The following is a 14,717-nucleotide window of genomic DNA, read 5'->3' as shown; positions in this document are numbered from 1 at the left end:
CCCTACTCACCTTCCCCCTTGGCAGCTGCAAGTCTGTTCTCTATGTCGGTGAGTCAGTTTCTGTTTCATAGATAAGTGCATTTATGTCATAGTTAGATTCCACATATAAGTGATATCATATGGTATTTATCTTTCTGACTTCACTTAGTATGATAATCTCTAGGTCCATCCATGTTGCTATAAATGGCATTATTTCATCCTTTTTTATGGCTGAGTGGTATTCCATGGTGTATATGTACCACATCTTCTTAATCCATTCATCTCTAGTTGGACACTTAGGTTGTTTTCATGTCTCGACTATTGGGAATAGTGCTACTGTGAACACAGTGGTGCAAATACTTTTTCAGATTATATTTCTGTCTGGATATATGCCCAGGAGTGGGATTGCTGCATTGCTTCTACTGAGTTTTAAAATTTTTAACTCCTTTTTAGGAAAAAAGTCAAAATTTCTCCCATTAGTGTTTTCCGGTAAAATTTAGATATATTTTTCTATAAATAATCACTGAGAGAAAGTATTTTCTTATGAAAAAAAAAGACATGTAATAGTAACAGTTGATTCAAATATGGTGACTTGAAACATCCATAGAGGAGAAACTATCTTTTGAGGTATAATAAAATGAAAAGAATTGTAACGTATGTCCTTGTTTAAAGAAAAAAAAAGTAAGACCCTTGGAGAAAAAACTTATGAAGGCTTTGGTCACAGTTTAAAAGCTGCCTTTAAAACATTTATAAACAGTTTGAATGTATATTTTTATAGGTTGAAACCAGTACTGGCTAATCTTAGCTTCTTGGCCATAAAAGGAGAGAAAGCATGTATTGAATCGGACACATGGAAAGTGAAATCAATCAAGGGATCTTGCAGGACACTCAAAAGGGAGGCTATAGTGCCCCACAGCGTTTTGTTTGGGGTGCTTTGTCATAACTCTTCAAATAGACTGATGGACATAAGTATTTTTTTTATTGTGGTAAAGACACGTAACATCAGATTTATAGATTTAATCCTTTTTAAGTGTATAATTCAGTGTCATTAGATACAGTCACAGTGTTGTACAACCATCACCACTGTCTCCAGAACTTTTTCATCACCCCAGCAGAAGCTCTGTACCCATTAAATGATAACTGCCCAGCCCCTGGCCCCATACACGAGTCTTGTGGTCCATCCTGGCACAGTGCTATACACCTGTGCGGGCCCCGGCCCAGTCTGCTTTGGGAGGGAATGGTTTTGCTGAACAGTCGAATCAGAGGGTCGAGAGTCTGGGAGGACCTGGCACACCTGCTCTCATCCTTGGACAGATGATGGTGCAGGTCAGGTGTGAGACTGGTCGGGGACAGGCGGCCTGCCCTGGCAGGAACTGCCACTGGAGCTGCGTCCGGGAGGAGGCAGGATGAAGCTTCCAGGCAGACAGTGCTCCTTGATGAAACCCTTTCCTCTGTCAACTCAGAAACCACTAGAACCCGGCTTGATTGCCCAGGTAGGTTCTCCACACAGCCCAGGGAGGGGAGTCCCAATTTTGATAGCTTGCACAGAAGCATCCAAACCCATCTGGATTTTCTCAGACTGGCGTTACACGGCAGAAGCCAGGTATAGATTTGGTGTCGTTTAGCAGATAGACAACTAGACTGCAGTGGTTATCACAGCAGGAAGCAGGCCCTATACACATGATCGGTACAAAGAACAAGCACAGCAGCCCTGCTTGTCCTCAGGGCCGCCCGACTGGCCACTTCCATCGTTCTTCACATGGTTCTGTCTCAGCAAGGGCTGAGCTGTTGGAGCTCTTTGGAGGGAGGGGCAGCTCCCAGGCTCTGTGACGTTGTCACTGTCTGAGTCAGAGCCTGGGGCCTGGTGGGCTGAGTGGGGACCTGCCGACGATGGTGGCTCTGACCATGGCCACCCTGCTCTGGCTGCTGGGGGAGCCATGGAAACCCCTGGTCTGGCAGCTGGTTGTGCTTATAAAAACTGTCTGGGAAGTTCTGTCCTGTGATCTGCCAGCAGAAATATGTGTGGTTTGGGGCAGCCAGCTTCTTAGCCCTGTGTTCACAAAAGACATACCACATAGACAGTAAAACTGGCTTCTTTGCTTCTAATCACCTGGACTGAGATGTTTTCATTCTTCCACAGAAGGCGGACTCCCAGCCCCAGCCCGGCCCAGGGCCTTCCAGGGGCCAGGCTGGGTGGGGAGGAGCAGGGCTACCTCACCCTCTGCTGCTCCTGCCCATCCTGAGCCCAGGGCTATGTTCTGCTGGAAGCACCTCGCTCCCCCACCCCCTGCTGCTCACAGCTGGCTGCCCTCAGCCGGCAGCTCCTGGGCTTTCGGGGCTGGGACTCACTTTGTAGGAGCAAGTAGCATCCTGCCCATCCTCTGGCAGCTCAGCCACTGGTCCTGGCTGATGGAATCATCTGCGTTCCCGAAGGTACTGGAAGCCAAAGGAGAAGACAGAGATTTTGCTTTATGAGAATCATGAACCGGGACTCAGGCACTCCCGCCCTGCCCTTAAATTGCTTGGAGGGTAGGGTGTGCCTTAGTGTGTGGGGGGGATCCAAGTAGCTTTGGCTTGGAGGTGAGAACTTATCCAAGGTGCGCTGGCAGGTTTCAAACCTTTGGGTGGGCAATGCACAGAGCTGAGAGGTGGGGGGCTTCCAGGCACTTGGGCAGGTGTGGTCAGCTTGTTAGCCTCTGCCTGCCAAGGAGCCCCTAGGAGAGGGAGCTATCAGCCCAGGAGGGTGGTTAGGATCTCAGAGCCATTTGCTGTCCCCAGGTGTCCATTAGGCCCGTCCTTATCCTCTGTCGGAAGATGTTTGATAATCCACAGCAGCACAGAGTGATCCCTGCCTGGAGGCTAATCCTCCTGTGTCATTTCCTGTTCATTTCTCTCTCTCTGGCTCCAGGGCCCTCCATCCATCAGCCTGTCCACTGTACTAGGTGGGGGTGTCGGCACTGTGAGTCAGTTCTGTTGTTGTCAAAATATAACATCTTTTCTGATTTGAAAAACTAATGTATATATATGAATTGACTCAGAAATTTTTTAAGTCTATAAAGCAAACATGAAGTCACCCATAATTCCACCACCTATTGATAAGACCTGTCAGCATTTTATTTGCTTCCAAACACTTCAAAGACAAAGAATATTTAATCTTATTGAGATTATATTACATTTATGTTTTTCATCCTGCATTTCAAACATTGGCATTTTGGGGAAAATTTCGCATGTCATTAAAATTTTTTTTTTTTTGTATTTTTGTCCTTTTAGGGCTGCACCCATGGCATATGGAGGTTCCCAGGCTAGGAGTCTACCGGCCTATGCCAGAGCCGCAGCAATGCCAGATCTGAGCCGTGTCTGCGATCTGCACCACAGCTCACGGCAACGCCAGATCCTTAACCCACTGACTGAGGCCAGGGATCGACTGTCAACCTCATGGTTCCTAGTCAGATTCATTTCTGCTGCGCCATGACGGGAACTTCTAAAATTTTAGTAATCTTTTTTTTTTTTTTTGGTCTTTTTGCTTTTTTTAGGACCATTCCCTCGGCATATAGATGTTCCCAGGCTAGGGGTCTAATCAGAGCTGTAGCCACCGGCCTATGTCAGAGCCACAGCAGTGTGGGATCTGAGCCGTGTCTGTGACCTACACCACAGCTCACAGCAACGCTGGATCGTTAACCCACTGAGCAAGGGCCGGGACCGAACCCGCAACTTCATGGTTCCTAGTCAGATTCGTTAACCACTGAGCACATGCACAACAGGAACTCCCAGTAATCATTTTTAATAGTGATAAAACATTAATTATTTTCAGTGCAGTTGGAAATACATACAGTTTTACTTCTGAACATGATGAAAAATTTCAAACATAAGCAAAGCTTAAAGAATTTTCTAGTGAGAACCTGTAGAGTTGCCTACAGTCTGTGTAAACATTTCTATATATGTGTGTGTGTATATATATATATATAAATTTTTTTTTGGTCTTTTTTAGGGCCGCGCCTGTGGCATATGGAGGTTTCCAGGCTAGGGGTCGAATCGGAGCTATAGCTGCCAGCCTATGCCACAGCCACAGCAATGGCAGATTTGAGCCGCATCTTCAGCTTACACCACAGCTTGTGGCAATGTTGGATCCTTAACCAGCTGAATGAGGCCAGGGATCAAACCCTCATCCTCATGGATGCTAGTGAGGTTTGTTAGCCACTGAGCCACAACTGGAACTCCTTACTATATTTTATTTGTTTATCACACTTGGCTTGATCTATTCATCCATTAATTCATCTTAGTTTTTGAAACATTTGAAAATAAATTGTAGACACCAATTCACTTTTCCCTAAATATACATTGCTACCTACAGCTTAATTTTTGTTGACACTTTTTTGAGTTAATTTACATGTACTGAAATGCACAGATTTTACGTTTATATTACCTGAGTTTTGACAAATGTGTTCACAAATTTTACTAGTGTAACAGTGAAGTCTATTATTTAGTACAACACTCAAGGCACATTAGAAGGTCCAAAGGGTATGATGACAGATTATTATGAAATAGTATCACGAGTAAATCAGAACTGTTCCATATGCACTTTGTTTGAATGCTAAGTATTTTCTCTTGTTACACGCACCTGAAAAAAAAAAGTGATGAACTTTCTCTGAAAAGGAGGCAATGTTTTAATACATCATTTGTATTTTTGTGTTTTGTTTTTCAGAGTACTTCTAACTCTTCTATATTTTTTCTCTCTCTCTCTTTTTTTTTTTTGTTTTTTTAGTCTTTTGTCTTTTTAGGGTTGCACCTGTGGCATATGGAGGTTCCCAGGCTAAGGATCTAATCAGAGATGTTGCTGCCAGTCTACACCAGAGCCACAGGAATGCCAGATCCGAGCTGTGTCTGTGACCTACACTACAGCTCATGGCAATACTGATCCGTAACTTACTGATCGAGGCCAGGGATTGAACCCGCAACCTCATGGTTCCTAGTTGGATTTGTTTCTGCTGCGCCAAGACAGGAACTCCAATATTATTTCATTTGAGTATGGAATCATTTGCTTCTCTTAAAGGATGAACAGATATATTTCTTTCCAGTAGACCAGTGAGAGCCAGGAATAGGGGTTTGTTTTTGTTTTTGTTTCTTTCTTTTTTTTTTTTTTGCTATTTCTTTGGGCCACACCCGCGGCATATGGAGGTTCCCAGGCTAGGGGTCGAATCGGAGCTGTAGCCACCGGCCTACACCAGAACCACAGCAACGCGGGATCCGAACCGCGTCTGCAACCTACACCACAGCTCACGGCAATGCCGGATCATTAACCCACCGAGCAAGGGCAGGGACCGAACCCGCAACCTCATGGTTCCTAGTCGGATTCGTTAACCACTGCGCCACGACGGGAACTCCTTGTTTTTGTTTTTTTGTCTTTTAGGGCTGTGTCCATGGCATATGGAGGCTCCCAGGCTAAGGGTCTAATCGGAGCTACAGCTGCCAGCCTACGTCACAGCCACGGCGATACCAGATCCGAGCTGCGTCTGTGAGCTACTCCACAGTTCATGGCAACCCCAGATCCTTAACCCATTGAGCAAGGCCAGGAATCAAACCCACATCCTCATGGTTACTGGTTGGGTTCGTTACCACTGAGCCACAAGGGGAACTCCATTTTTTAATTTTTTTAATTAAAAAAATAATTTTTTTTGGCTGCATCTGCAGCATGCAGAAGTTCCCAGGCCAGGAATCAAACCTGTGCCATAGCAGTGACAAAGCTGTATGTTTAACCCTCTGATCCACCAGGGAACTCCAGGAATGGATTATTTTTTTAAAGACATGCTTTCTCTTTAGTTCTGACAGGCAAATGGCATACATTTCTATAGCTTTTCAACCTTCGGGTATGCCCAAGGGCATTATCGATCACCCACTAGGTCAGTAAAGGCTTCTGAAATGTGGACTCTAATTCAGTATTTCCTGTAGTGCTCCGTGTGTGAGTGGGGGCCTACATGTGCACACTGAGAATGAGGATGCCTGCGGTTTGAGGAATAGACACATTGTTTTTGGCGTATTCATCACTTTGCTCTTGCAGTGGTTAGGATTTTTCATTTTTCTCTTTGCATATTAATGAGAATTCACAGTCTTACTTAATCATCTTTATTTTGTAACAACTGTGCTCTGACGTGTTTTAACTAGCAAGTTTCTGATTCCTAGGCCTCAAGACACGTGTCTCCAAGGTGTAAAATGAATCCACCAGCCCCTATTGCAAAGCATGTATGGGCCCCAGTCCCCAAATTTGCACACACAGCAACCTGTCATTTTTATCATCATGTTCTTTTCCCGGAAGATAACAGCATCTGCCAGGCTCGGTGTGCTGGGGTCCCTGTCCATCCCAGAAGGGCCTGGTGGCCCTGGCCAATTTGCCATGTGGCCAGGCTTCTTCTCTGCCCCCAGCCCTGACTTTGACGGCTGTACCTTTCTTCTGCCAAAGTGTCTCAATATAACTTTCCTCCTCTCCTCCTCATTTTCTTTGTGGTATTTTGTCCTCTGATAATAGTTTTCTCGTCTTTTCCAAATAAGGGCTTTTGCTGTCTGCAGCCTCAGATCCTTCGGAAAGCATCAGAGCCCCCACCAACATTTTCACTGCTGTGAGCTACCTTGTGAGTGTGGCAGTGCACAACCATTCCTGCGACAGTTCTTTGTCCTCTTTGGCTAAAGAAAGGAAAGACTCTTTGGTTGAAAAAACAAAACAAAACAAAACCCAGCAACCTGGGGCTCAGAAACCTCGAGAAAAACAAAAAGAAAACCAGCCCCACTCGGGAGATGGGGCTGCCGGGGCCTGGTAGGCAACTCTGGGTTGGGAGGCCTGTGACTGTGAGTGAGAGGGCTTGGCATCAGGGTCAGGTTGGTGCCCCATCTCCAAGATTGGGGGACCCTGAAGCATGACCTGACCCTTTTCTTGTCTGTTACCCAGTGATTAGAATATATCATCTACGTCCTCTGTCTCAGGCTCCCTGGAGAAGTTAGGTTAGATGTGTCATGAAGGTTTAACAATGTGCCTGGACCAGGAAGTGTCCAACCAAAGGCAGGGGTTTTTTGTTTCTTTGTTCTTGTGGCCACACCTGTAGCATATGGAAGCTCTTGGGTTAGGGGTTGAATTGGAGCTGTGGCCGAGGCCTACGTCACAGCCACACCAAATCTGAGCTGCCTCTGCATGCTGTGTCGCAGCTTGCGGCAACACAGCAACCTTAACTCACTGAATGAGGCCAGGGATCACACCTCTATCCTCATGGACACTATGTATGGTTCTTAACCATCTGAGCCACAGTGGGAACTCCCAAATGGGCGTTAACATCATCGTGGTCTTCCCAGGCTGGCCCAGGAAAAAGGAGCCCTTCCCCTTTTGGCCGTGGAGGGTTTTCCACCAAGTCCCAGGGGCCAAGTGCGTTGGACCCAGCAGTGTATTGGTGGTGCAGCTGACTTCAGAATGGAGGGAACCCGTCTCCCTGGGAGACCTTTAGGGGTGAGTGGAGGGGAGGCATCTTCCCGCCACAACCTGGTGCTTCTGGCTGAAGAAGCTGATCATTCCCATTCTTCACATCTTGTCACACTGAAAAGAGAACCACAGTGTGGGTCAGAGAAGCTCGACATCATCCTGCTAACCGGAAGGAGACCTGGGCCCCTTCGTTGTCTCATTCTGATGGTATAACTGCGTGCTACCAGTCAGCCCCAAAGTCCAAATGACTTTCTAAATAGTAGGAATCTGTAAGAATTCAGAAACTCTTTTGCCTACATCTGTACCCACTTTCCCTCAGGACTCACAGTGTGAGAGCATCCTAATTTTCATTTGCCACCTTTTATTCCCAATCTAAATTTTAAGCCCAGTGTCTGTCTCTGAACCTTTTTAGCAATTGAGAGCTTGATAGTTTCTCTGAAATTGCTTGGAGGACACTGGCTCATTTAAATTAAGAAACATCAAGAATTGACGTGAAAGTCCAAATAATTGCCTAACTTTAAATTGTATTGAATCATATTCATTCATTACTCAGCAAATGCATCAGCCTTAGGTGGATTCAGTTGGGATTCAAGCTGAATTCTTTTCCTTTTCAATAGGACTTGAGAGTTGATGTGCTGGCAGTTGGCCAGATTTGAAAAGGAAGTGGGCTTGAGTCACAGGCCAGTCCCCCTTCTGGGTTCTTGACATTGACCCCTTTCCTTACTGTTTCTTGGAAGAGACTGTCCGCTGGCTCTGAGTCATCAGACGGGTGAACAGGCATGATGCTCATAGAATATCCCTGTACGCAGGGTGGCTGGCAGGTACAGCCAGGGCACTGCCCTGGTTGAGACTCGGGAGGGGGCGAGTATGCAGGGGCCCCGCCGTGCTGAGGGAGTGTGTGCAGAGGACCTGTGGTGCTGTGGGGAACCCTCGGGGGCTCCCTGGTCTTCTTCACCATTGGTGTCTGGATCAGTTACCCTTCAAGGACCAGACCTAGAAAAACAACATCGCCTTGTGGGAGGAGACCCAGAAGTTGGCGTGGATAACTTCCGATGAAGCGCACTGTGATTCTGCATGGGGTGTCGGTGACAGCCTCTTGTCTCTGACCTCTTTACAGATTTTAGTTTCCTGTTTTTGTGTTAATTGCAAAGGAAATTGTATTCGCTATAGATAATTTAGAAACTTGGAAAAGCCACAGAAAAGAAAATTAGAATCACTCGTAATTCTATCATCTGAAGAGGATCACTATTAACTTTTTTTTTTTTTGGCTTTTTAGGGCCGCAAGTGCGGCACATGGAAGTTTCCAGCGTAGGGGTCTAATCGGAGCTACAGTTGCCGACCTACACCACAGCCACAGCAATGCCAGATCCTCAACCCACTGAGCAAGGCCAGGGATGGAACCCACAACCTCTTGGTTCCTCATTGGATTCATTTTTGCTGCGCTATGATGGGAACTCCCCACTATTAACATTTTAATGCACATTTCTCTAGTCCTGCTTTTCTCACATACACATGTAATACGTATGTATACTGGTAGTTTTTTAGATATAAATTGAAATTAAAAAATGCATGCTGTTTGTCACCTTCACTTTCCTTTCCATTTCCTGAATCTTAAAGTATTCTTCAGAAACATCATTTTAATAACCCTGTGCAGTATTCACTTACTGTTATAAAAGGTACTGTGATCAGCATTCTTGATTCATTCATAAATCTTCAAACATTGCTGTGTTTATCCATAGGGGACATTCCCAGGGGTGGGATTCCTGTGTGTACTTGTCTGAAGTTCAGTGGGACCCCTTACTGTTGCTGATCAGTGCAGGGGTGGGGGGGGCTGCCTCTGTGGCAGACACTTGCTAATGCTGTGTCAAACTTTTTTTGGTCCAGAAATCTCTAAGTGAGAACTGATACCTTGTTGTTTTAATTACTAGTTATCATGTTCATGGCTATTTGTTTATTCTCTTAGTAAAATGATTTTCCTGTTGCCTGCAAAATATTATAATTTTTTTGTCTGTCTTGTGTTCAAAAAACCTTTTTATCTTCCATTTTATACTTTGCTTTTTTAATACTATAAGTGGTTTATTTATTTATTATTATTTTTAATGGCCGTACCTGCAGCACATGAAAATTCCCAAGCCAAGGGTTGAATCTGAACTACAGCTGCTGCAATGCTGGATCCTTTAACCCACTGCTCTGGGCTGGGGATTGAACCCTTGCCTCCACAGCAACTAAAGCCGGTGTAATCCAATTCTTAACCCATTGTGCTCCACAAATGGTTTAGTTTGATAATATAAAAATTTTAAATCTTACCAATCCACTCTGTCTTTTCCTTGTTGGCTGTTTCAGCTTTTGTTTTTTGTGTTTATAAAATTCATGCCCCAAGAACAAATAGAAATTCATCTCTTTCTAAAGTGTTTGGGTTTGTGTTTGTGTGTGATTTCTACTTTTAGACCTTTAATTTATCTGAAAAAAAAATTTTTTTTTTTCTTTGGGCCATGGCGTGCAAACAGCTTAACGTGGGATCTCAGTTCCCAGACTGAGGATCGAACCCTGGGCACAGTGATGAAAGCACTGAGTCCCAACCACTAGACACCAGGGAACTCCCTCTGAAATTGTTTTAGTTTGTGGTGTGGATCTATTTTTTTTTTTTTTTTCCTGATCCACAGACAAGGATGCTCTCAGTAAAACTTACTCACAAAACAGTCTGTGGGTTGGTTGGTCCTGACCGTCATAGTTTGCCAATCTCCGCCCTAGCTGAATTTTTGAATCATTTTGTCACGTCATTCCATCCTCTTCTGTTTACAAATACACAAAAAGCCTTGTTTGATATGTACATATACTCACACACACACTTTTTGCGTTTATTTGTATGTGTAATACACTATATATATTATACTATATGGAACTAGAGAGGAATTTGGCTAAAATGACATCATGCTTATGAAGTGATTTGGGAGACATGATTCTTTATGACATAGGGTCTTCCCGTCAGACAGCACCCAGCATGCATGTCCATCGCCAGAGTTTTATGTCTCCTATTGCTGGTTAATTTCAATCCTTTCAATGATTTTCATCGTCGTTGCCATCAGGCATGGGATCTGAGTCAGAGATCCCACAGCCCCCCGCCTGTCCTGTGATTCGCTAGGAGGATCGCAGGGCTCAGTTCTGTTCAGGGCTGGGCAAGGCGGAAAGCGCCCAGGGCAGGTCAGAGGCATCTGTGCCTGGCCCCCTCCCCACAGAGGGGCCTCCCCCAGAAAGTGTCCCATGACTCTGCCTAGATTTCCAGAAACTTCTGTCTCTGTTTCTAGTTTACTCTGGCTTCTAGAGAGATGGCTTTTGGCAAGTGCAGAGACTGTTTTCTGTTCCTTGGAGAGTGTGTGCGGGGCTGGCGGCTGGCGGCTTGTGGAAGGCAGGCTCTGCACATGCCTTGTTCTCGTGCAGGCGCTGGTGGCCACCCTGTTCCAGAGCTCAGTTGCTCAGGGTAAAGCCTGGGGCACAGTCTCCCTCCATCCCTTTTGCTTCCTGGTAACTCCTCTATGCAGGGAACCCTCAGACGTGTTCATCTCACTGGCTCACTCAAATCAAAGCCCTTCACTGCCGCATGAAGAATCCTGGAAAACCCAGGCTCTTGAGACAGCCTCACCTTCCCCTGTTGGAGGAGGTGGTGCTTCTCTTTGTAGTTTGATCTTGCTTTTTTTTTTTTGCCAAGTCTGTGGCAGGTGGAAGTTCCAGGACCAGGGATCGAACCTGCACCATAGCAGTGACCCAAGCCACTGCAGTGACAATCCAGGTCTGTAACCTGCTGAGCTAAAGGAAAGAGAATCACTTCTGCACCTGGGGTTTAGCAATAAGCTTCCACTCCTCGGCTGGCCAGGGAGCGCCCACACCCATGCTGACTGCATAATTTCTGTTCCTCTCTCAATTTCCTTTCTCCCCAGGCCTCCAGCCTCCTTGAAGCTCAGGGGCAGCTAGAATTGTAATTGTTTCTGGGAGTTCCCTTCTGGTTCAGTGGGTTAAGGCTCAGTGGGTTCAGGAACCTGCTGCTTTGCAAGCTGCAGTGTAGGTTACAGATATGGCTCGGATGCCACATTGCTGTGGCTGCAGTTCCAGTTCAACCCCTAGTCTGGGAACTTACTTATGCTCCGGGTACGGCCCTTAAAAAAAAAAAAAAAAAATCAGGATTTGAAGATCTCCCCTAGCTTATGCAGCTGCCTTTACATCTTGACTCAAGTTTCTTTCTTTTTTTTTTTTTTGTCTTTTTGCTATTTCTTTGGGCCGCTCCCGCGGCATATGGAGGTTCCCAGGCTAGGGGTTGAATCGGAGCTGCAGCCACCGGCCTACGCCAGAGCCACAGCAACACAGGATCCGAGCCGCGTCTGCAACCTACACCACAGCTCACGGCAACGCCGGATCGTTAACCCACTGAGCAAGGGCCGGGACCGAACCCGTAACCTCATGGTTCCTAGTCGGATTCGTTAACCACTGCGCCACGACGGGAACTCCAAGTTTCTTTCTTGAATCCAGTGACAAAAAGAGCCACTGTCCACTGTGTGCAGCCCCTCCTAGAGGGGATGTGCCATCTACTGCTGGCTCCCAGGTGTCACCCCTCTGTAACAGAATGTCACTTGGCTCTATTTCAGAGTTCCCTGAAGAGAAGAGGTAGCCGGGAAACATACAAAGAAAAGAAGGCCTTCACCCAGGTAAGCAGTGTTCCATTCTTATGTCACATTCCCGCAAGACGCAGTTTGGAATTTTCTCCGGAAGTGTCAGCATCACCTTTAACATAGTCAAGGGAGCATGACCTGCCCAAACATCTGGACTCATTTGAAGCCTTGTGGAGTGAAAATTGTCTTCCCAAACTAAGAGCTCTTTTCTGCATCCATCTGCTGGTGACGTCTTTAAGAATTCAACGAACAGGAGTTCCAATCGTGGCGCAGTGGTTAACGAATTCGACTAGGAACCATGAGGTTGCGGATTCGGTCCCGGCCCTTGCTCAGTGGGTTAAGGATCCGGCATTGCCGTGAGCTGTGGTGTAGGTCACAGATGCGGCTCGGATCCTGAGTTGCTGTGGCTGTGGTGTAGGCTGGTGGCTACAGCTCCGATTCGACCCCTAGCCAGGGAACCTCTATATGCCACAGGAGTGGTCCTAGGAAAGGCAAAAAGAAAAAAAAGATATCAACGAACACAATGGCTTCCTAGGTGGCATAGTTTGGTGCTGCCCAGGGCTCTGCTGTGCTCACAACTGGTGACAGGCATTTTGGCCTTTGAGGTCATTCACGACAACAGCTGTTGTCGTGTTGTCCATAAAGCATGGTGTTGGGTTTTAAAAAATGCACAAGCTTGGGAGTTCCCTAGTGGCCTAGTGGTTAAGCATTTAGCATTGTCACTGTGGTGGCTCGGGTTCGATCCCTGGCCCAAGAACTTCCGCATGTCCTGGGCAAGTCCCCCCAAAAAAGGGCGCAAGCTGACCAGTGTCTTAAACTGTCCTCACTGAAAGTGAGGTGTTCTCTCCAATGACGGTAAGAGTGTAGCATGTGTCCTTCAGGCCTTCCTTAGCTTTTCTGAACACTTGCTTTTCTGGATTCCTTTATTCTGTTTTTTTGTTTGTTTGTTTGTTTTGTTTTTTATTTTTTAATTAATTAATTTATTTTTTGCTTTTTAGGGCCACATCCACAGCATATGGAAGTTCCCAGGCCAGGGATCCAGTTGGAGCTATAGCTGCCAGCCTATGCCACAGCCACAGCAGCTCAGGATCTGAGCCGCACCTGTGACCTACACCTCGGCTCATGGCAACGCTGGATCCTTAACCCACTGAGCGAGGCCAGAGATTGAATCCGCATTCTCATGGTTCCTAGTGGGATTCGTTTCCGCTGCGCCACAATGGGAACTCCTGGATTCCTTTATTCTTAATATTTCAAATTGCTGCTAGTATGAGGTGTTGGAGAGACCAAGGCACCACTGGGGGGGGTCAGCGCCCTGAGCTCTCAGCGAGCAGTAATCATAGGCAGCAAGTCCCATGCCTGACTCCCTTGGCTTTGTCCCTTCTCCAGAGTCCCTGCCCCCAGAGCATCGTTCAAAGGGGGTCCAGGCTACATGAGCGGCAGGAGGGCTGATGGTTGACTGTTCTCTGTGCCCCCCACATCTCACTTTGGAATCCACTGATGGAGCACCAGAATCTCCCCACTGCTGGGTGCTTCCACCCCCCTGGGCTTTGAGCCTGTTTCAGGTCCCGGGTCCTGAAGAGGGTCGTGTCTGCCCCGGGGCGGGGCGGAGAGCCCGAGGTGCGCTCGCCTGGGGGAATCAGGCTTGGAGGGTGGCCGCTGCCCCACAGGAGAGGGGAGAGACCCTGAGCAAGGAGTTTCTGTCCAGCAGAGCGGTGGATCGGAGCGCCTTGGGAACTGCAGGTCTGCAACCAAAACTCAAAGGAAACTGGCGCCCCGGCGCAAGGTAGGAGCACGAGCCGCCAGCGTGTGGGTGCTGGCTTACCGCAGGCTTGCAAGCCCAAGAATATATACCCGCCGCGATATATTTCTGTTGCTTGACAAGGCCTTTCCTCTGGTGGCGGTGGCAGTGGCCCTGTGTGTGTCCCCCTCCGTGGTGCGCTTGCCTTCTCTGCCTGCAGCGGAAAGTGTCACGGGGGAAGGTTATTGGACTTGCTTTTGTTCTGCGTTTCTGGAGCCATCTGACCATCTCCTGAAACCAGAACCTGACGTTGGCTTGGACCCCTCCCCCGGAGTCTTGGCAGAGTTCTAGAAAGTCTACGGTTACCACATAAGATGGCTTTCCAGCCCCCTCTGCCTCAGCCGAGGCTGTGATTCCTCACCTTATTAGGAGTCAGCTTCCCACCCCCGGAATGGGCTGAGCCAGCCCCGCTTCCCCAGAGGGCTGGCTCCAGCAACCTCTACCGAGTGAGGAAGTCTGAGCCCTTGGTTAAACCCACATGCCCCCTTGGCTCAAGGATTGCCTTTCTTGAAAAAGTTGCCCTAGCGTTGGTGGCAGGACTTGGGGTGCATGGGTGTGGAGTGGAAGTGAAGCATGCTTTCATCAGTCACACAATAGAATTCCTGGTGTGGGGATAGTTTCTTTCTTGTTTTTTAAGTTTTATTGATGTACGATTTACAAGGTTGTGATGATTTCTGCTGTACAACGAAGGGAGTCAGTTATGCATATGCAGGTAGTTTCTTTCTTTAAGGAGCAGGAAGGATTGGGGGATATTTGATCTGCCCCCAAGTAATCTACGGATTGGACAATCCTTAGGGCATCACGGCCTCCTGCCGCTGTA

At 47.1% G+C, this 14,717-nt stretch overlaps 1 protein-coding gene across 2 annotated transcripts in view; it reads left to right on the top strand.

Moving 5' to 3' along the window:
- The window catches only part of MTCL1 (microtubule crosslinking factor 1), a 115,648-nt gene that overhangs the window by 56,870 nt on the left and 44,061 nt on the right, over nt 1-14,717 (top strand). Inside the window, exons 4-5 of one of the 2 annotated variants that reach the window (XM_047793720.1) lie at nt 12,076-12,135; nt 13,808-13,882. In XM_047793720.1, the coding sequence (XP_047649676.1) occupies nt 12,076-12,135; nt 13,808-13,882 (135 nt within the window). The remainder of the gene's footprint in view (nt 1-12,075; nt 12,136-13,807; nt 13,883-14,717) is intronic. The other variant, XM_047793721.1, reaches the window with a different exon arrangement.

The sequence above is a fragment of the Phacochoerus africanus genome, chromosome 8 (genome assembly GCF_016906955.1).
Source record: "Phacochoerus africanus isolate WHEZ1 chromosome 8, ROS_Pafr_v1, whole genome shotgun sequence".
Taxonomy (NCBI): Eukaryota; Metazoa; Chordata; class Mammalia; order Artiodactyla; family Suidae; genus Phacochoerus; species Phacochoerus africanus.
This window is presented reverse-complemented; position numbering and strand designations above follow the sequence as displayed.